The sequence below is a fragment of the Crassostrea angulata genome, chromosome 5 (assembly GCF_025612915.1).
Source record: "Crassostrea angulata isolate pt1a10 chromosome 5, ASM2561291v2, whole genome shotgun sequence".
Lineage (NCBI taxonomy): Eukaryota > Metazoa > Mollusca > Bivalvia > Ostreida > Ostreidae > Magallana > Magallana angulata.
Window position 1 is genome coordinate 56,181,542 of NC_069115.1, and position 17,383 is coordinate 56,198,924.

Below are 17,383 nucleotides of genomic sequence, written 5' to 3' on the forward strand. Positions count from 1 at the left end.
TTAAAGTAAAATTTTCTTAAGTTTTTCTTGAACTTAATCATAAAACAAGAATTCAATAGTATGTTTTCCTTAAATTTTCATATTTGGTGTGTGAATGAGAAATATGCATCTATTTTATGACATATTGTATTGCACACTGAAAACTTCTTTTCCATTTACTGTCTGATTTTTTTGGTAGACACTTGTAAGTGACATGAAAAAAAAAATCTTAAGTGAAAAAAAAAATCAATATTTCTTGAAAATCTTTGAAAATAAAAGCAAAATAAGGGATGTTACACTAAGGACAATTATGTTAGTCCAAATGTTATACCAAGGACAACCTTTATTTAAAAACAAAAATATCAGATTTCAAAATAGAGTTAACTGCATGTTTTCTTTGTTATAACTTATGAATGCATATATGTAAAATAACAGTAAGTATTCTCAATGTGCATAATAGTGCCCCTAAAGTCAAATTATTTACACAATTAAGTTGTAATATGTTTTACCAAGGACACTTACGATACACCATGGACTTTGTCTGTTATAAGAATCTAAGTTTTAATAATTTAATTTGTTTTGACAGCTCTAATGATTTTTAATTAGTCAAAATGTGTAACCCGTGTTAGCTACCCATCAAATTTCAGTTACCTGGAAAATGAGAATCTGCAATAAATATTGAACAACTTATTCTGTGATGATAAAAATTTCAGCAAAGACAAAAAAGATGTTTTAAAGTAGTCTTGCAAATTTCGTGCAGAACAAATGAGTATTTCCTAAGGAATCGACAAAAACCCGGTTATCGGTTTCGAAAATCCCGGCCCGGCCCGGAATTTTCTACCCATTTTAGTCAAACTCGGAATATCTAGCTTTGACCTCAATCGCAACTTCTCGGGCTTTTCCGGCAAGCTCGGATTGGCTTTGACCTAGGTCTCGCACAGCCGAGCGTCTGGTTGAACGAGACTAGCTTTGACCCCCAATATAAAGATGTCGGGGGAACGAGCCTGGGACCCCTGGAAGACCTTTAAGCTGTCTGATGCAGAGCGTGATTTAATTGACAGACGTCGACAAACGAAGGACAGATTTAGAATAGAATTCAACAAAATATATACCGACCCCCGAAAAGATTACGTTGTAAGTTCGAATTTTCTCTTCAACTGTTCAAGGGGACTGGATGAGGTATCGGGAGAAAACGTACCCAATTCCTAGGGTACATTTTCTCTAAGAGAGAACCGTCAACGTACCCATGTACGTTTTCTCATGGAGAAAATTATAAACATAATGTTAAATAGTTTTAACGAGGCCGGGTCTAATTTGTTCTGCCCTAGATTTTTGAATGAAATTGTTTACACGAATTTCTGATGATATAATTATTATTTTAAGATTAAAAAAAATAAGACATTTACCACACCGTTTGTTTAAGGGGTCACCTCAAAGTTTGATAATTTTCAACATAGAACCCTATGGGATTTTGCTTGAAATGTATCAATTTTGCACATTTTTTACATTTTTTTTTTAATTTCTGCCCTAGGGATTTCTTTTTCTGTTCTATATATTAAAGTTATTGCTAAAAGGCATCAAATGGTCAAATGAAAAAAACCTTTTACCTCCTGGTTTGTTCCAGGGGTCTTATCAAAGTTGTTTTTTGTATGCCCAATTTCCCAGATTTGTCAGATAATGGCTATTTTTTATTTGACAACGGCGGAAATGGTGATCTTTATAGTATTATTAAAACATTCAAACATATTTAAGTAATACATAAATATATAACATCATATATTAAGGGTCATTGATATAAAATACATGGTTACTGTCTTGAAATATATGAATTATGCTATATTTAGGCGGGTTAAGAAAACGTGACAGAGGGCTAGGCTTGCTGAACCCTCTTCACGTTTTCGACCCGAGCTCAAATATAGCTTATACTTCGAGACATTTATGTTTATTTCACAATATAACATCAATATTACGCATCAAACAAGCTATTTTCAACAAATTTCGCTGAATATCTGCAGTTGAAACTATCACGCCATGGCGTCAACAAGCAAAAAGATGACGTCACAATGCAAATGAAATGCTGCGCGAAAGCGTGCGTACTCGTTCTGTACTCGGCCTCGTTAAACACTACAGCAGAGACATAATTTACAGGAAATCCCGCGGTTCCTATTGTTAAGTGTTCTCAGTTTAAAAGCAGTATATCTTTCTAATAAACAATTATAGGCGAGAGAAATTTAATTTTTAGTTTTACGGATTTTGTTGTAAAAAATTTGGGTCGGAGGAGGGAAAATAAAAAAAAAAAAAAAAAAGTGGGCAAACTTTTATTATTCAAAATTACATATTATTTGCTTGAACTTATAATATTAAGTTTAATTTGTCCACTATCCACTGTGTACTTTGTGTTTGTTTCAAGATCATTGGTATTAACCTTAAAACTTGTTCAGGATAACATTTTCTTTGCTTTTCATAAAAACTTTTAAGCCAAACCATGCATGGCTGACCTCCATCTTAAATACTCCATGTTATAGAGACGCTTACACTTGATTTTAAAAGCTCCCTTTGTCAAACGTTTTGCAGATTTCAAATCAAATAAAGTAATTTTAAAACCAAGATCGGTCAAACTTGAAAATTCCGGAAAAATTTCCGAAGATACGAATTTTTTTTCATTATTTTTTTTTTTACAAAATCGGAAAAATTGGGTCGGCGGATCCGTAAAACTAAAAATTTAATTTCTCTCGCCATATCGAAATATAAACAGCTAAAACCTACTACCAAAACATTCAAAATATTATATTTTCATGAGTTTACGTCATATAAACAATATTAAAAGAGGAGTTTTATGAGTCAGTTGGCTACCCGTCGTCCGAGATTTCGCCGATGTTTCATAGCTGGCCAATATATTTTAAGCTCACCTGAGCCAAAGGCTCAAGTGAGCTTTTCTGATCACAGTTTGTCCGTTGTCTGTCGTTGTCGTCTTCGTCGTCATTGTAAACTTTTCACATTTTCATCTTCTCAAGAATCACTGGGCAGATTTCAACCAAATTTAGCACAAAGCACCACTAGGTTGTTCAAGTTTGTTTGTTGAAGGAAGGGCCACGCCCTCTTTAAAGGGGAGATAATTGAGAATTATTGAAAATTTGTTGGTATTTTTCAAAAATCTTCTTCTCAAAAAATATTTGGCCTGAAAAGCTTAAACTTGTGTGGAGGCATCCTCAGGTAGTGTTGATTCACCTTTGTTCAAGGTATGGTCCCCGGGGGTAGGGAGGGGCCACAAGAGGGGGATCAAGTTTTACATAGGAATATATAGAGAAAATCTTTAAAAATCTTCTCAAAAACTATCAGGCCAGAAAAGCTCAAATGAAAATGGGAGCATCCTCGATAGTGTAGATTCAAATTTGTTCAAATCATGGTCCCCGGGGGTAGGGTGGGGCCACAATTGGGGGATCAAGTTTAACATTGGAATATATAGAGAAAATCTTTTAAACATCTTCTTCTCAAAACTATTAGACCAGAAAAGCTCAAATTAAAATGGAAGCATCCTAAGGTAGTGTAGATTCAATTTTGTTCAAATCATGGTCCCTGTGGGTAGAGTGGGGCCACAAGAGGGGGATCAAGATTTACAAAGGAACATATAGAGAAAATCTTTAAACATCTTCTCCTAAAAAACTTTTAGGCCAGAAAAGCTCAAATTAAAATAGAAGCATCCTCAGGTAGTGTAGATTCAAGTTTGTTCAAATCATGGTCTCATGGGGTAGGGTGGGACCACAATGGGGGGATCAAGTTCTACATAGGAATATATAGAGAAAATCTTAAAAAATCTTCTTCTCAAAAATTATCAGGCCAGAAAAGCACAAATTAAAATGGAAGCATCCTCAGGTAGTGTAGATTCAAGTTGGTCCAAACATGGTCCCTGGGAGTAGGGTGGGGTCAACGTGGGGGGGGATCAAGTTTTACATAGGAATACATATTGGGAAAATCTTTAAACATCTTCTTCTAAAAAACTATTAGACCTGGCTCCAGGATCATGAAAGATCTTAGGCTTAAATCAAAATTATAATCATTCACCAAAAATTTATTAACCATAGATTTTGACTTGAAGTGTGTAGGTAGCAACAAGATAGACAAACAATCCGAAAACATATTTCGAATTTTGTTTGTATGTTATTTTAAAACTTATATAATGCATTGCATACAAATTCTGACTTAAGTCTAAGACAGCTTCATGATCCTGGGGCCAGGAAAGCTCAAATTTGAGTGGAAGCATCTTCAGATAGTGTAGATTCAAGTTTGTTCAAATCATGGTAACCGGGGGTAGGGTTGGGCCACAATGGGGGGGATCAAGTTTTACATAGGAATATATAGAGAAAATCTTTAAAAATCTTCTTCTCAAAAACTATTAGGCCAGGAAAGCTCAAATTTGAGTGGAAGCATCCTCAGATAGTGTAGATTCAAATTTGTTCAAATCATGGTCCCCGGGGTACGGATGGGGCCACAATTAGGGGATAAATTTTTATACAGGAATATATAGAGAAAATCTTTATAAAAATTTCTTTGGAAAACTATATGGCCAAGAAAGCTCAAATTGGCGTGTAACCATCCTCAGATAATGTAGATTCAAGTTTGTTCAAATCATGGTCCCTGGGGGTAGGGCGGGGCCACAATGGGGGATAAATTTTTATATATAGAGAAAATCTTTAAAAATCTTCTTCTAAAAATTGTTAGGCCAGGAAAGCCCAAATTTGAGTGGAAGCATCCCCAGATCGTATGGATTCAAGTTTGTTTAAATAATATCCAGGGGTATGGTGAGGCCACAAAAGGGGATGAATTTTTACATAGGAATATATAGAGAAAATCTTTAAAAATCTTCTTTTTAAAGACTATTTGGCCAGAAAAAGCTTAAACTTGTGTAGAGGCATCCTCGGGTAGTGTAAATTCAAGTTTGCAAGACAGTCCCTAGTGATAGGGCGGGGCCGTGATGGTGGTTTGAATTTTTACATAGGAATATATAGAGAAAATCTTTAAAAATATTCTGGGGAAGTTTTCGGTTCAAAACTCAGTACTTAGTGTGAAAGCACAGGTTTTGCAGATTTAAGTTTGATGAAACCATGATTCCCTAGAGAAAAGTGGGGCCATGAAATGGGGGGGGGGGGTATATAGGAATAGAGAAAAATCTTCTTACACGTACCACAACAAAAAGGGCTTGGTATTTACCGAAAAAAAGAGGTGGATAAAAATTGGCAGATTTTCAGGGTTTTTAAGCAAGATCTATTGTACTTAGTTGTCTAGATATTTTGATACTGTAATGCTTATTTGATCAGAATTAAGGCAATTGTTGCTCAGGTGAGCGATGTGATGTGGCCCCTGGGCCTCTTGTCTATATATATTTATCATATTTTTCAATTTTTTATTTCAAAAATGTCTAAAACCTTTGCACACTTTTCATGAAAACAATATAAATTTTGGTTTATGATCATTATCTCAGTTCACTAAAATGTAGTTCTCAAAGTAAGGTTGGTCCCATACCATTGTTCAACAGCAAAACACGCTAATGGCGGAGTTGCCAATCTCGGTTATTTATGTCTCTGATTATTTTGAAGAAAACATGTCAAAGCACTAGCTCCGGTGGTAAACACGATGCGCTTTTTAGCTCACCGAGACGAATTCAGGGGGAGCTTATGCTATACCCTCGGCGTCGGCGTCGGCGTCCGGACCTGGTTAAAGTTTTTGTTGCAGGTCCAGTATCTAAGCTATTACTTGTCCTATCTTCACCAAACTTGCATGGATGATGCATCTGGACCTACTTATGGACTTGAAAGACTTGGATGCTGAATCTGAGTCCTAAATTTCAGATGCTGGAGGAGGTTAATGTTGTTGGACCAGGTTAAAGTTTTTGTTGCAGGTGCCCTTTGATAGCAATATCTAAGTTACTGCAGGTCCGTACTTCACCAAACTTGCATGGATGGTGTGTCTTATGATACTGATGCACCAGACAGGCTTGAGTGCTGAATCTGAGCTATAGGTTTCAGATGCTGGAGGAGGTTAAGGTTTTTAGAGCTGGTTAAAGTGTTTGAAACAGGTGCCCTCTGATGATTATATCTTAGTTACTACTTGTCCTAACTTCACCAGACTTCCATGGATGGTGCGTCTTATGATACTGATGCACCAGACAGGCTTGAATGCTGAATCTGAGCGATAGGTTTCGGATGCTGAAGGAAGTTAAGGTTTTTAGAGCTGGTTAAAGTGTTTGAAACAGGTGCCCTCTGATGATTATATCTTAGTTATTACTTGTTCTAACTTCACCAGACTTCCATGAATGGTGCGTCTTATGATACTGATGCACCTGACAGGTTTGAATGCTGAGTCTGAGCCATAGGTTTCAGATGCTGGATATGGTTAAGTTTTTTGGAACAGGTCACATGTTTAATAGATAATAGTACTTTTTCAAACTTGCATAGTTGATTAAACTGTAGTATGAATGAATCACAGAGGAAGCTTCAGATGCAGAGCTTGATCTCCATTATCAAGGATGCTAAAAAATATATCTTAGTTATTACAGGTCCTAACTTCACCAAACTTGAATTGATGGTGTGTCTTATGATACAGATGCACCTGAAAGGCATGGATGTTGAATCTGAGCCATAGGTTGCGGATGCTGGAGCAGGTTAAGGTTTTAATTGCTAGTGCCCTCTGATGATGATATCTTAGTTATTACTGGTCTGAACTTCACCAAACTTGCATGGAGATGCGTCTTATGTATACTGATGCACCTGACAGGCTTGAATGCTGAATCTGAGCCATAGGTTTCGGATGCTGGATGAGGTTTAGTTTTTTTGGAACAGGTCACATGTTTTATAGATGATAGCTTGCATAGTTGATTTAACTATATTATAAATGAAACGCAGAGGTTGCTTCAGATGCAGAGCCTGATCTCCATTATCAAGGATGCTAAAGAAATCTCCTAACTCACTCAACTGTATGAAATAAACATATGATTATCACACAATTTTTTAACATATGAATTACGATATTGTATCAAAACAGAATCCATGAAGACACAAGATCATAAAGTATGATTTTCATATATGATTAAGTTGGTCTCATAAAGGTGATGACTCATTAAGGGGATGCCTCGGTGAGCTTTGTAATCTGTGACTGATTACCTACATTCATGTAATCATAAAACTTTTAGTTACATGCAGACTTAGCATACTAGCATATTGCTTTAAAACATGGTTTTCGTTGGTTTTTTTTAGCTGGATCATAACTTCGAAAGATGGCATGCCTATAGAAACAATCATTTACAGCTAATGAATATATGGCATAAATCCAACGTTATTGGAGGGCTTCTGTACTGTACAATTCCTTGTATCACTATCGCTGTATTATGGAAAAGAGCTGTGGTAAGTATCAGTAATCTTTAGTAATAATGATGTTTTAAGGTGAAATGTCTCTCTTATAAGAGGGATACCTCCTGTAGAAAATAATCTCACTTTGTTGCTGTTAACTCACAATAATTAAGGCATGTAGCAACAAAGAATGTGGTGATGCCAGCTGGGCCCCAAATTATGTTGAAAGGCATCATATATTTAAATTTACATATAGAAAAATGAAAATTTAATGGAATGAACTGAATTAACTGGAACATTTAGGAGGGGACAAAAAAGTACAGAAAACTTTTACAAAAATTAAAAGAAACTAATCACATATTAGTCAAATATTTGAGGCAAATTATTACCCTGCCCCCAATGATTAATTTTTTAAGTTCATCTGAGCTGAAAGCTCAAGTGAGCTTTTCTGATCACATTTTGTCTGTCGTCCATCCGTCAGTCTGGCTGTCTGTCTGTCTGTAAACTTTTTACATTTTCAACATCTTCTCAAGAACTCCTGGACCAATTTCAATTAAACTTAACACAAATCACCTTTAGGCAAAGGAAATTCAAAGTTGTGAAAATTAATGGCCACGCCCTTATTTAAGGGGATTTAATTAGAAATTATTGAAAAATTTTGAGAAATTTTTAAAAATCTTCTTTTCAAGAACCATTAGGCCAGGATGCTGAAACTTGTTTGGAAACATCCTTAGGTAGTGTTGATTCAAAGTTGTGAAAATCATGACCTCTTTGGGTAGGGTGGGGCCCCAATGGGGGTTGCATTTTTACATGTATAGGAATATATAGAGTTATTCTTTGAAAATTTTCTTCTCAGAAACTAATCAGTAAGAAAAGCTGAAACTTGTGTGGAAGCATCCTCAGGTAGTGTAGATTCAAAGTTATGAAAATCATGACCCCCGGGGGTAGGGTGGGACCACAATTGGGGGGTAGAAGTTTTACATATGAATATATTGAGTAAATCTTTTAAAAAACTTCTTCTCATGAACTAATCAGCCAGGAAATCTGAAACTTATGTGGAAGCATCCTCAGGTAGTATTGATTCAAAGTTGTGAAAATCATGACCTTCAGGGGTAGGGTGGGGCCACAATGGGGGGTTGCATTTTTACATGTGAATATATAGAGTAAATCTTTAAAAATCTTCTCAAGAACCATTTGGCCAGGAAAGCTGATACTTATATTGAAGCATCCTCAGGTAGTGTACGGTAGATTAAAGGTTGTGAAAATCATGACCCTTGGGGGTAGGGTGGGGCCACGAGATTATCCCTGACATGGATCCGCCAAAGCATGTCCACCACCTTACTCACATTTTTGCCATTTCGGGCTTGTTTATCGAAAATGAAAGTAGGTTTATAATTAATTTCACAATAATAACTTATCAGTTCAATTATACCTGTGTTGAAATATCAAAGGTGTAAGCAGTTATTCTGGTGCAGGCATTTTGTAGTTTATTTGCAAATGTCTTAATTTATAAGTATAGATTGTCCTCTTTTGTTGGACACTGTGTCATCTTTAATCTTAGTCAAATAAACTTGACATCTTGTTTACAGGACAAGAGAGACAGACAGATTATGAGCGGTGAATTGACTTGGAGAGATAGAATACGAGGCATCGGTGTTCTTGGTACAACAACATAAGCCTGGTTATCGCTGAACCCTCAATATCCGCCATCTTTGACTTTAAATCAACATGTTATACGATCTGTGTTACTAGGTGTCATTGAAAATCAATGTTTAAAAAGCATTCAGAAAATAAAAAAAGTTATGTGTGTTGTATTTTTTTCTCATTTTTAGCTCACCTGAGCTGAAAGCTCAAGTGAGCTATTCTGATCACATTTTGTCCGTCGTCCGTCTGTCCGTCTGTCTGTCCGTCTGTCTGTCCGTCTGTCTGTCCGTCTGTAAACTTTTTACATTTTGAACTTCTTCTCTAAAACCGCTTATCCAATTTCAACCAAATTTGGCACAAAGCATCCTTATGTGAGGGCGAATATAAATTGCAAAAATAAAAGTCCGATCTGTATTCAAAGCGGAGAAAACCTTGAAACTGTAGAAAAAGGGGGGTGCATTTTTAAAAATCTTCTTCTCAAGAACTACTGATTCCAATTCAACGTAGTTTAGCATAAATTATCCTTATGGGAAGGAAAATATAAATTGCAAAAATTAAGTGCTAATTCTGTGTCAAATTTGAGTTATTACGAAAATAATAATAAAGGAAATGGGTGTTTCAATCAGTTTAATAGCTTCGGGCTCGGCATCCGGTAATCCGGCATCCGGTAAAATGGGTAGGCAAGACTTGGTCTGGGCAAAACAAAGATTGGCAGATATTAATCTGCCAATCTCATTAAAATATCAGGATATTTGATGGACTAGTATATTTGTGTTCGCTGTAAATATTGCTGCAAAATAATGCGTATTTGGAATTGACGATTGTCGATCTGCCTTGGCTTTTATTTTGCATACCCATTTTACCTAGACTCGTATTCCATACATCTAAAACGCGGTTCTTTGTTTAAAGCAGCCATGACATTATAAGAAAAAGGGTCGATCTGACTATGATGAATTTGCTTGTTGTGCAACAGTTCGCGTATGAAGGGAAATTTTTGAAACATGCAAAATATATCGTTGCCGATTTTGTGAAGTAAATTGAGGCTAAATATTTCAATGCGTTGACAGTTTTCACACATGACGTTGGTGTTAGCTTGTTCCGATTTTCGTTTCGTTTTCATTATTTCTGCTTGTAACCTGGGAACAATCGTCTGTATTATTTCGTGATTTTTACGTATCAAATCAAACAGAGACTTTGGTAAATCAAACAGTTAACTGTTTACCTGCGCAAATTAAGCAAAATCTGATGTATTAAAAAATAATGAAATACAATTCATTCTACCGGTAATTCGATCGGCATTATCTTTTGCGTAATGGTAGATTAATGCAATAGGTTTTGTTGCGATGCTCGGCATTTTCTCGAGTTTATTCAATTTAAATAAAGTTTGACATTGCTGACGGAAATATGTAGGTATATACATGTATCTATATGATTCATTTCGAAAAAATAAATTGTGTTCTTTATTTGTTATAGTGAATGTTTCTTGTGTTTAATTGTTTTCAATTTCTAATAACTAACCTTATTTGAGTGTTAAGCTTCAAATTATAAGCAAGATACAGAGATTTGCTCACAATTCTATGTTTGTACACAGATCTTAAAAACTAAAGATTAAAAAAGTAAAAAATTTGTCAATATTTATTGAGAAAATTTTCAAAGTCTATTCGTTCAGAAACCAACTTTAACATCTTATTGTATTGTAAACTTAACATTTTTTCGTCATTATTACTCCTACTGTACATGTGATCCTTCACTGTGTTTGTGTACATTTGTATAAACTGATTTTGAACCTCAAATACCAGTGAACTGGTATTGAGTGAATAAAAGAATATAAAATCTTAGGCCATTCTTTTTTTCCATTTTAAATGCTGAATAGGAAATACCAAGTTAAAAATCATAAGCTGAATGTAATAAACTCATGTGAACAAAATATGAATCAAACCTAGGCGAACTGTGAGCTCTGTATCTTGCTTATAATTCTACAATTGACGCTGAAATTTTGGTTGAACATTAGAAAATCTCTATGAATTAGAGTATGTTAAATACTTGTACAAACAAAATAAAATAATGATACTGTGAAATCATTAGATTTCGTGGTGGCTCATTTTTCGTGGAATTCTTGGGTACCTCTCATCCACGAAATAACATCCTTCACGAATTGATGAATTAGGGTAATAAAGTCATATTCCCTTTTGTAGATATATATGAAAACACGAAATTACGTCCCCACGAATCTGTAAAATTTAAGTCATCCACGAAAATTGGACCCCACGAAATTTAATGATTCCACAGTATTCTGTATATATCTACTCTCCCTCTCTTTATACAATAAATAATGTGAAATCTACATCAATTTTGATAGTTTTTCAGACACGAGTAAATAAAAACGACATCTTTAAAACAGTTTCCATATTTCTGACACATTTCTGTTGCGGGGATAAAGTAATTATCGCTATTCCTAAGAATATCACAGCGGAAAATTATCCTGGTTTGTACGCGAAGTAAATAACAGTCATTTAATTGTAATGGAGAAGACAAATAAAATTTTTGAATGTTTTTAATTTGAGAAATTGAGCACATTGAGGTACAATTTTCTTCTTCACATCTATACATGTAGGGTTTTTAAAATAAAAAACAATAACTATTATTTTTTTTTAAAACAATAACTAGTAAGTAGTGAGTAGTTGATGAAAAAAATGTAACTATATGCACTCATATATTTTGATCGCTTTACAAAGTGGGGGGGGGGGGGGGGGGGCAGAACGAAAATATAGGGATTTGGAAGTTAACAACTTAACAGTATACCTCTACCAAATGTTTAGTTTTATATCTTGCGTAGAATTTTCTTATTCTGGTAAAAAATAGTATTTCATGAAGGTACAATGTCAAAGATTACATGTATACAAAAAAAGTGTAAAATTCGAATACTTTACAATATTTATTTTTTGTTTTTCTACCGAGGGACCATATGGCACAATATCTTTTGAACGCCCATTGTTGCTCAGGTGAGCGATGTGGCCCCATGGGCCTCTTGTTTTACTTTTAACCAAACAGGGAATGTAAATGGTATTTTAGTGTATACGAAATTCAAAAAATGTTTTGAAGTTTGTAATCAAGAATCACAGAGCAACAATTTGTGATGATCATATGCATCCTCTGATGGTAGTGTAGGTTTACCGTTTGTTCATCTGTGACACACGGACCAGTAATGGTCATGTACATAAAGAGAATGCAATTCTCCCGATTACTAGGTGGAAATTCTTCATCTGATTACTAGGTGGAAATTCTTCTTCGGATTACTAGGTGGAAATTCTTCTTCTGATTAATAGGTAGAAATTCTTCTTCTGATTAATAGGTGGAAATTCTTCCTCCGATTATTTGGTGGAAATTCTTCCTCCGATCACTAGGTGGAAATTCTTCCTCCGATTAATAGGTTGAAATTCTTCTTCCAATTACTGGGTGAAAATTCTTCTTCTGCTTACTTGGTGGAAATTATTCTTCTGATTACTAGGAATTTGAAACATCAAGAAAAAGTGTTCTTAATCAATGGACATGAAACTTTAAGTACAAGGAACTTCTTGTTTACCGGTATGTGATGAAGATTGTATTTTCAGTTATGGCATCTGGGATGAAGATTTTTATTTCATTTATTATATTATGGGGTGAAGATCTAAATTTTAATCATGACATTCTGCTGGAAGCACGTGTTTTTAATGGGGGTTCAATTGCTTTTGAAAGAACATGGAAAGGAAAGTGCAAAACCTCACCAGATACTCAATGTGGCCCCGGGGTCTTCTGTTTAATATTATTTTCATTAATTAGGCATGTCCATTTTTGTTGAAGCATTGTCAATGTGTTCATATTGTTAGAATTAGCTTTCATACTGAAGCTCCTCAGCAGTTTTTAAAAAATATTTCTTGATTAGTTATTGTACAAAAGAGAGTCAATCTGCTATTTGAAAATAAGGGAATTAGAGAAGTCAAGGTCATATCTCAATTTCAGGTAAGTTTCCATGAAGATTTATTCCCTGTTTATATACATCTAAACCTGTTTATGTCAAAAAATTAAAGATACATTACCAGGCTATATTTGGAGTTAGACTATTTTTGGATTTTCCTTATTATATTATACAAAATGCAATTGAATGCTTTTTAAGAAGTGATAGTTTATATTTTCTATAAAAACTACATATCCAAATAGAAGTATATCATGTAAAATGAAATATGATAACAGAATGCAAAGTAAAATTCTACACATTGCAAAGACAACGATTTACGGTACACAAAAAGAAGAAAATAATTGAAAATATTTCTCATTTGTCCTTAAAGAGACTGTAAGGCGCACCTTATCAAAAAACCGACTTTAAAAAAATTCCGATTGGGTTCGGTGTTTTTCTCTCGCTTGTCGGATATTAACGGAGATAGCCGAACGTCGATCTGGTTGAACGAGACTAGAATTCAATATTGCCTGAATCCATGCAATTTCTCAGAACTATTTCGATTACTAATACGTAGTTTGATGGAATTAATTGTTTGAATATTACACAACAAGATTTATATGTATGGCACGCCAAATTCACAAAAATGAGCTAAACATAGTTTCACAGTCGATAAACCTAGTTTATCGACTGTTAACTATAGTTTACGGATGGTAAACTATAGTTACCGACGTTAATCTATATTTCACATCTGTAAACTATAGTTAACGCGATAATTTATGTTTCATATCTGTAAACTATAGTTAACACTGAAAACAATCATTTGCGGTTGTTAAACATAGTTTATCTGATAAATAGGGTTTTATGATCAGTAAACTACGGTTTACAAATCTAAAGCACGCTAAATTCACATAAATTAGCAAAACATAGTTTCACAGTCGATAAACTGGGTTTATCGGCTGTTAACTATAGTTTACGGATCCTAAACTATAGTTACTGACGTTAATCTATATTTCACATCTGTAAACTATAGTTTACGAATGCAAATCTATGTTTTTCTGTCTGGAAATACACGTTAACAATAGATTTTGCTGATAAATATAGATTCATATCCGTAAACTATAGTTTACATTCATAAACTATAGTTTAGAGTTGATAAATATAGTTTCACGATTGTGAAACTATATTTATCAAATACAATTTACATTCGTGAGCTATAGTTTAGAGTTGTTAATCATAGTTTCACAATGGTGAAACTCTATTTATCAGAAACTATAATTAACAACTCTTAACTATAGTTTACGATTGTAAATTATTATTAACAAATGTGAATCTATTTTTATCAGCAAAATCAATTGTTAACGTTTTTTACAGATAGATAAACTACAATTATCATGCGTAAACTATATTTTACATTCGTGAAATATAGTTTCACAGATGTAAACTATAATTAACCAATCGTTAACTATAGTTTACGATCCGTAAACTATATTTAACAGTAGATAAACATAGTTTAAACATAGTTTAATATGAAACATAAACATAGTTTATCGACTGTGAAACTATGTTTAGCTCATTTTTGTGAATTTGGCGTGCCATACATATGGGGTTTTCACGAGATTCCTGTCGGAGAATTTATATAATAAAAATATGCGTAATTCAAATAATATAAGAAAATACTTATTATGCAAAAAAAAAAACAAAAACCAAGCAACAAAAACATATCGTTTATTTAAAAAAAAATAATAATCGATAAAATCAACTCCCGTCAGTACTTCAGTACTTTGATTGTAAATGAGGCCCCTTGACATTTTTGTCTGTTCATTTTTAAATGAATCGAAACTAGTTAACAAACAATAAATTATCGAGAAAGCGATGACGCGTTCCGTTGAGAGAGTCCCTTTAACTTCATATTTTAACAATAAAATGCTTTCTTTGGGGATTCATTTGGGATATGAAGGTAGCGACATTGCAGAAAAAATACACAATTAACCCGCGTTAGCGGGTTATGTAATTTTTTCCTGCAATGATCGGCATATTCGCTACCTTCATAACCCGCATGAATCATCAAAGAAAGCATTTTATTGTTTATATTAACATCTCTCTTTTAACTAATTAATAAATTGATTATGAAAAATGAGTAGAAATCACTAAATTACTAGTAATGTACATACGTACGCTAGCTAGAAGAAACAGCCAAATCGTCTCCTGTGAGACTTTGAGTCTGACATCATCATGATTACTTCGTGCAGTCCGTGATATTTTGTAGGTCGCTGAAGGTTTAGACAGGGCGTGTCAATTTCAGACCTGTCAATATCTTCTCAGTTTTAGCCGCTGTAGATTTCGACCAATCGATAAATGGGGCATGTATATTTCAGTCTGGCTGTTTCTATAAAGCTATGAATTAACTACAAGTTTTCGTAATATTACTAAAACCGATTTGGTTTGACTTTTCCGATCGCGTCGCGTTCAACTTTTTCAGCTACGTCATACATAAACAATACCCGCACCTTAACCACAACTTTTTTTATTGGTAGATTCAGCTTATCGCTGATTGGCTGCTGGTTAACTAAGACTAAATTATGCACGGACAGAACAACAACATATCAGAGAATGAAAAATTCACATGGGTACTCGTGACTGTCGAAATTGGGCTATTTTTCGAAAGTGTACACTTGTGATAAAATAATACATACTGTACATAACATATATAGCTGTAGCTCTGTGTATAAATTTTGGGTTAGAAAATATAAAGCGACAGTGCATACAATACTTACATGTACAAAAAAACTTTACGGCAATAAATTGCCGCGTATAAAAATAACACTATTTTTTAAAAATATTTACATCATACCATACCACATTTTGTGCAAATAATCCATTTAAATAATTCTTCATTTAGTTTACTACTGTTAATAATTGTAGCTTTACCCGCCCCAAACTTTCTCCTATTAAACAACCTTTAACCGTACTCGGAAAGCGGATCAAGAACTGTATTTTTTATGTATGTAAACAAACCAGTGTTCATGTATGGAGAGGGTGATTGGGGGGTTCAGAGACAGGTAAAATAAAGAAATCTGCAGTAAATGGTTTGTGGATATTTTAGTATATATATTTACACCGAAAGTGATAGGGCAACAGAAGAGAAACGAATCGGACACTTGCCTAATGAAGACGCACATGTACAAACCTCCTTGCACTCTCCACTTCCGTCTCGTTCTTTCACACCATCGTTCAATACTTTTATTGACTGTCGATTGCCGATCGAAAGGTGTAGAAATCGAGGAATTCATACCTATCACTTAGACTGGCAAGTTAGTAGGTAATACATATGTGCATTATACATTTACGGTATTTACATGAAATGAACGCTTAGCACATGCAACTTTTAAATATTATATTTTTTATAACGCCGTACTCTGGACCGTTTACCCACAGAGAGAGAGAGAGAGAGAGAGTGTTTGTTTAGCACAGAATTTAAACATACGGGATAGTCGATTTTGAATGAATAAAATTGGGGGGAAATAAACTGTTCTGAGAAATCATTCAGCTCTGGCATTGCATAAGCGTATACTGATAACTCGGCCTAAAAATAGGAGTTAACCAATCATATAGTTTTCACACCGGCGGCGTGTATAATTTATGCATGACGTAGCTGACAGAAATGATCGTGACGCTATAGGAAAAGTCAAACCAAATCGGTTTTAATAAATAAATAGAGGGAATAATACTTGGTAGATGTAAATATACCATGATAACCGTTATCGGACGAAGATCTTGTAGTTTTCAGCAAGTGTAAATTACTGTCAATCAAAGTCCACATGGTACAAATAAACGATATAAGAATATTCCGGTTTGTACGACCCTCTTATTTTCGGAATCTCATAATTACGCTAATTAGGTATGTGAAAGGGATTTTTATGTACTTCAACCATTACAATCTATGTTATTTCTTATTTCCTAACGATACATTGGGTAAATCTGAAGTTTTTCTCCCATGTGTTTTCAGCTGTACTGTCTCTTTAAGGCATAATGACACAATATTCTGGGCATCGAATCGACTTGGCCTAGTTATATAACCAATCGCCGAAAAAAAAAATCATCTGATTTATATATCAATATGCACGCAGTTAATCTGTTGTGTTTAAACTAAAGAAAAAAGAGATTTAAATATTATTTTTTTATTTTTCATCACATTTAAAAACACTGCAAAATATAAAATGTGGAAAATACATGAGAAAATTGTTATCAATGATATAAAGCTTTTCTTTTTCCTGGACCTATAACCATCCTAGAAAAATATATGAAAATATTCAAAATATGGAATGTAATCAATTCCGCTCCTTTATCACTTTTTACAAAGCCAAAAAAAAAAAACAAACCAAAAATATGAATAAATAATGTTTGAGACCGCTCCCAATCGCGTGTGAATTGTTCTGTGTATCTATGTAGGACAAAATAGCATGGGCACAGGGACCTGCTG

General features: G+C 34.3%; 1 protein-coding gene across 1 annotated transcript; it reads left to right on the top strand.

Moving 5' to 3' along the window:
* The first annotated feature begins 885 nt into the window (after positions 1-885).
* LOC128184974 (uncharacterized) lies at positions 886-9,136 on the top strand. Its single transcript, XM_052854633.1, has 3 exons — positions 886-1,113; positions 7,230-7,376; positions 8,912-9,136. Exons 1-3 carry the CDS (start codon positions 967-969, stop codon positions 8,996-8,998), a joined length of 381 nt encoding a protein of 126 aa, XP_052710593.1. The 5' UTR covers positions 886-966; the 3' UTR covers positions 8,999-9,136.
* The last annotated feature ends 8,247 nt before the right edge of the window (positions 9,137-17,383 follow it).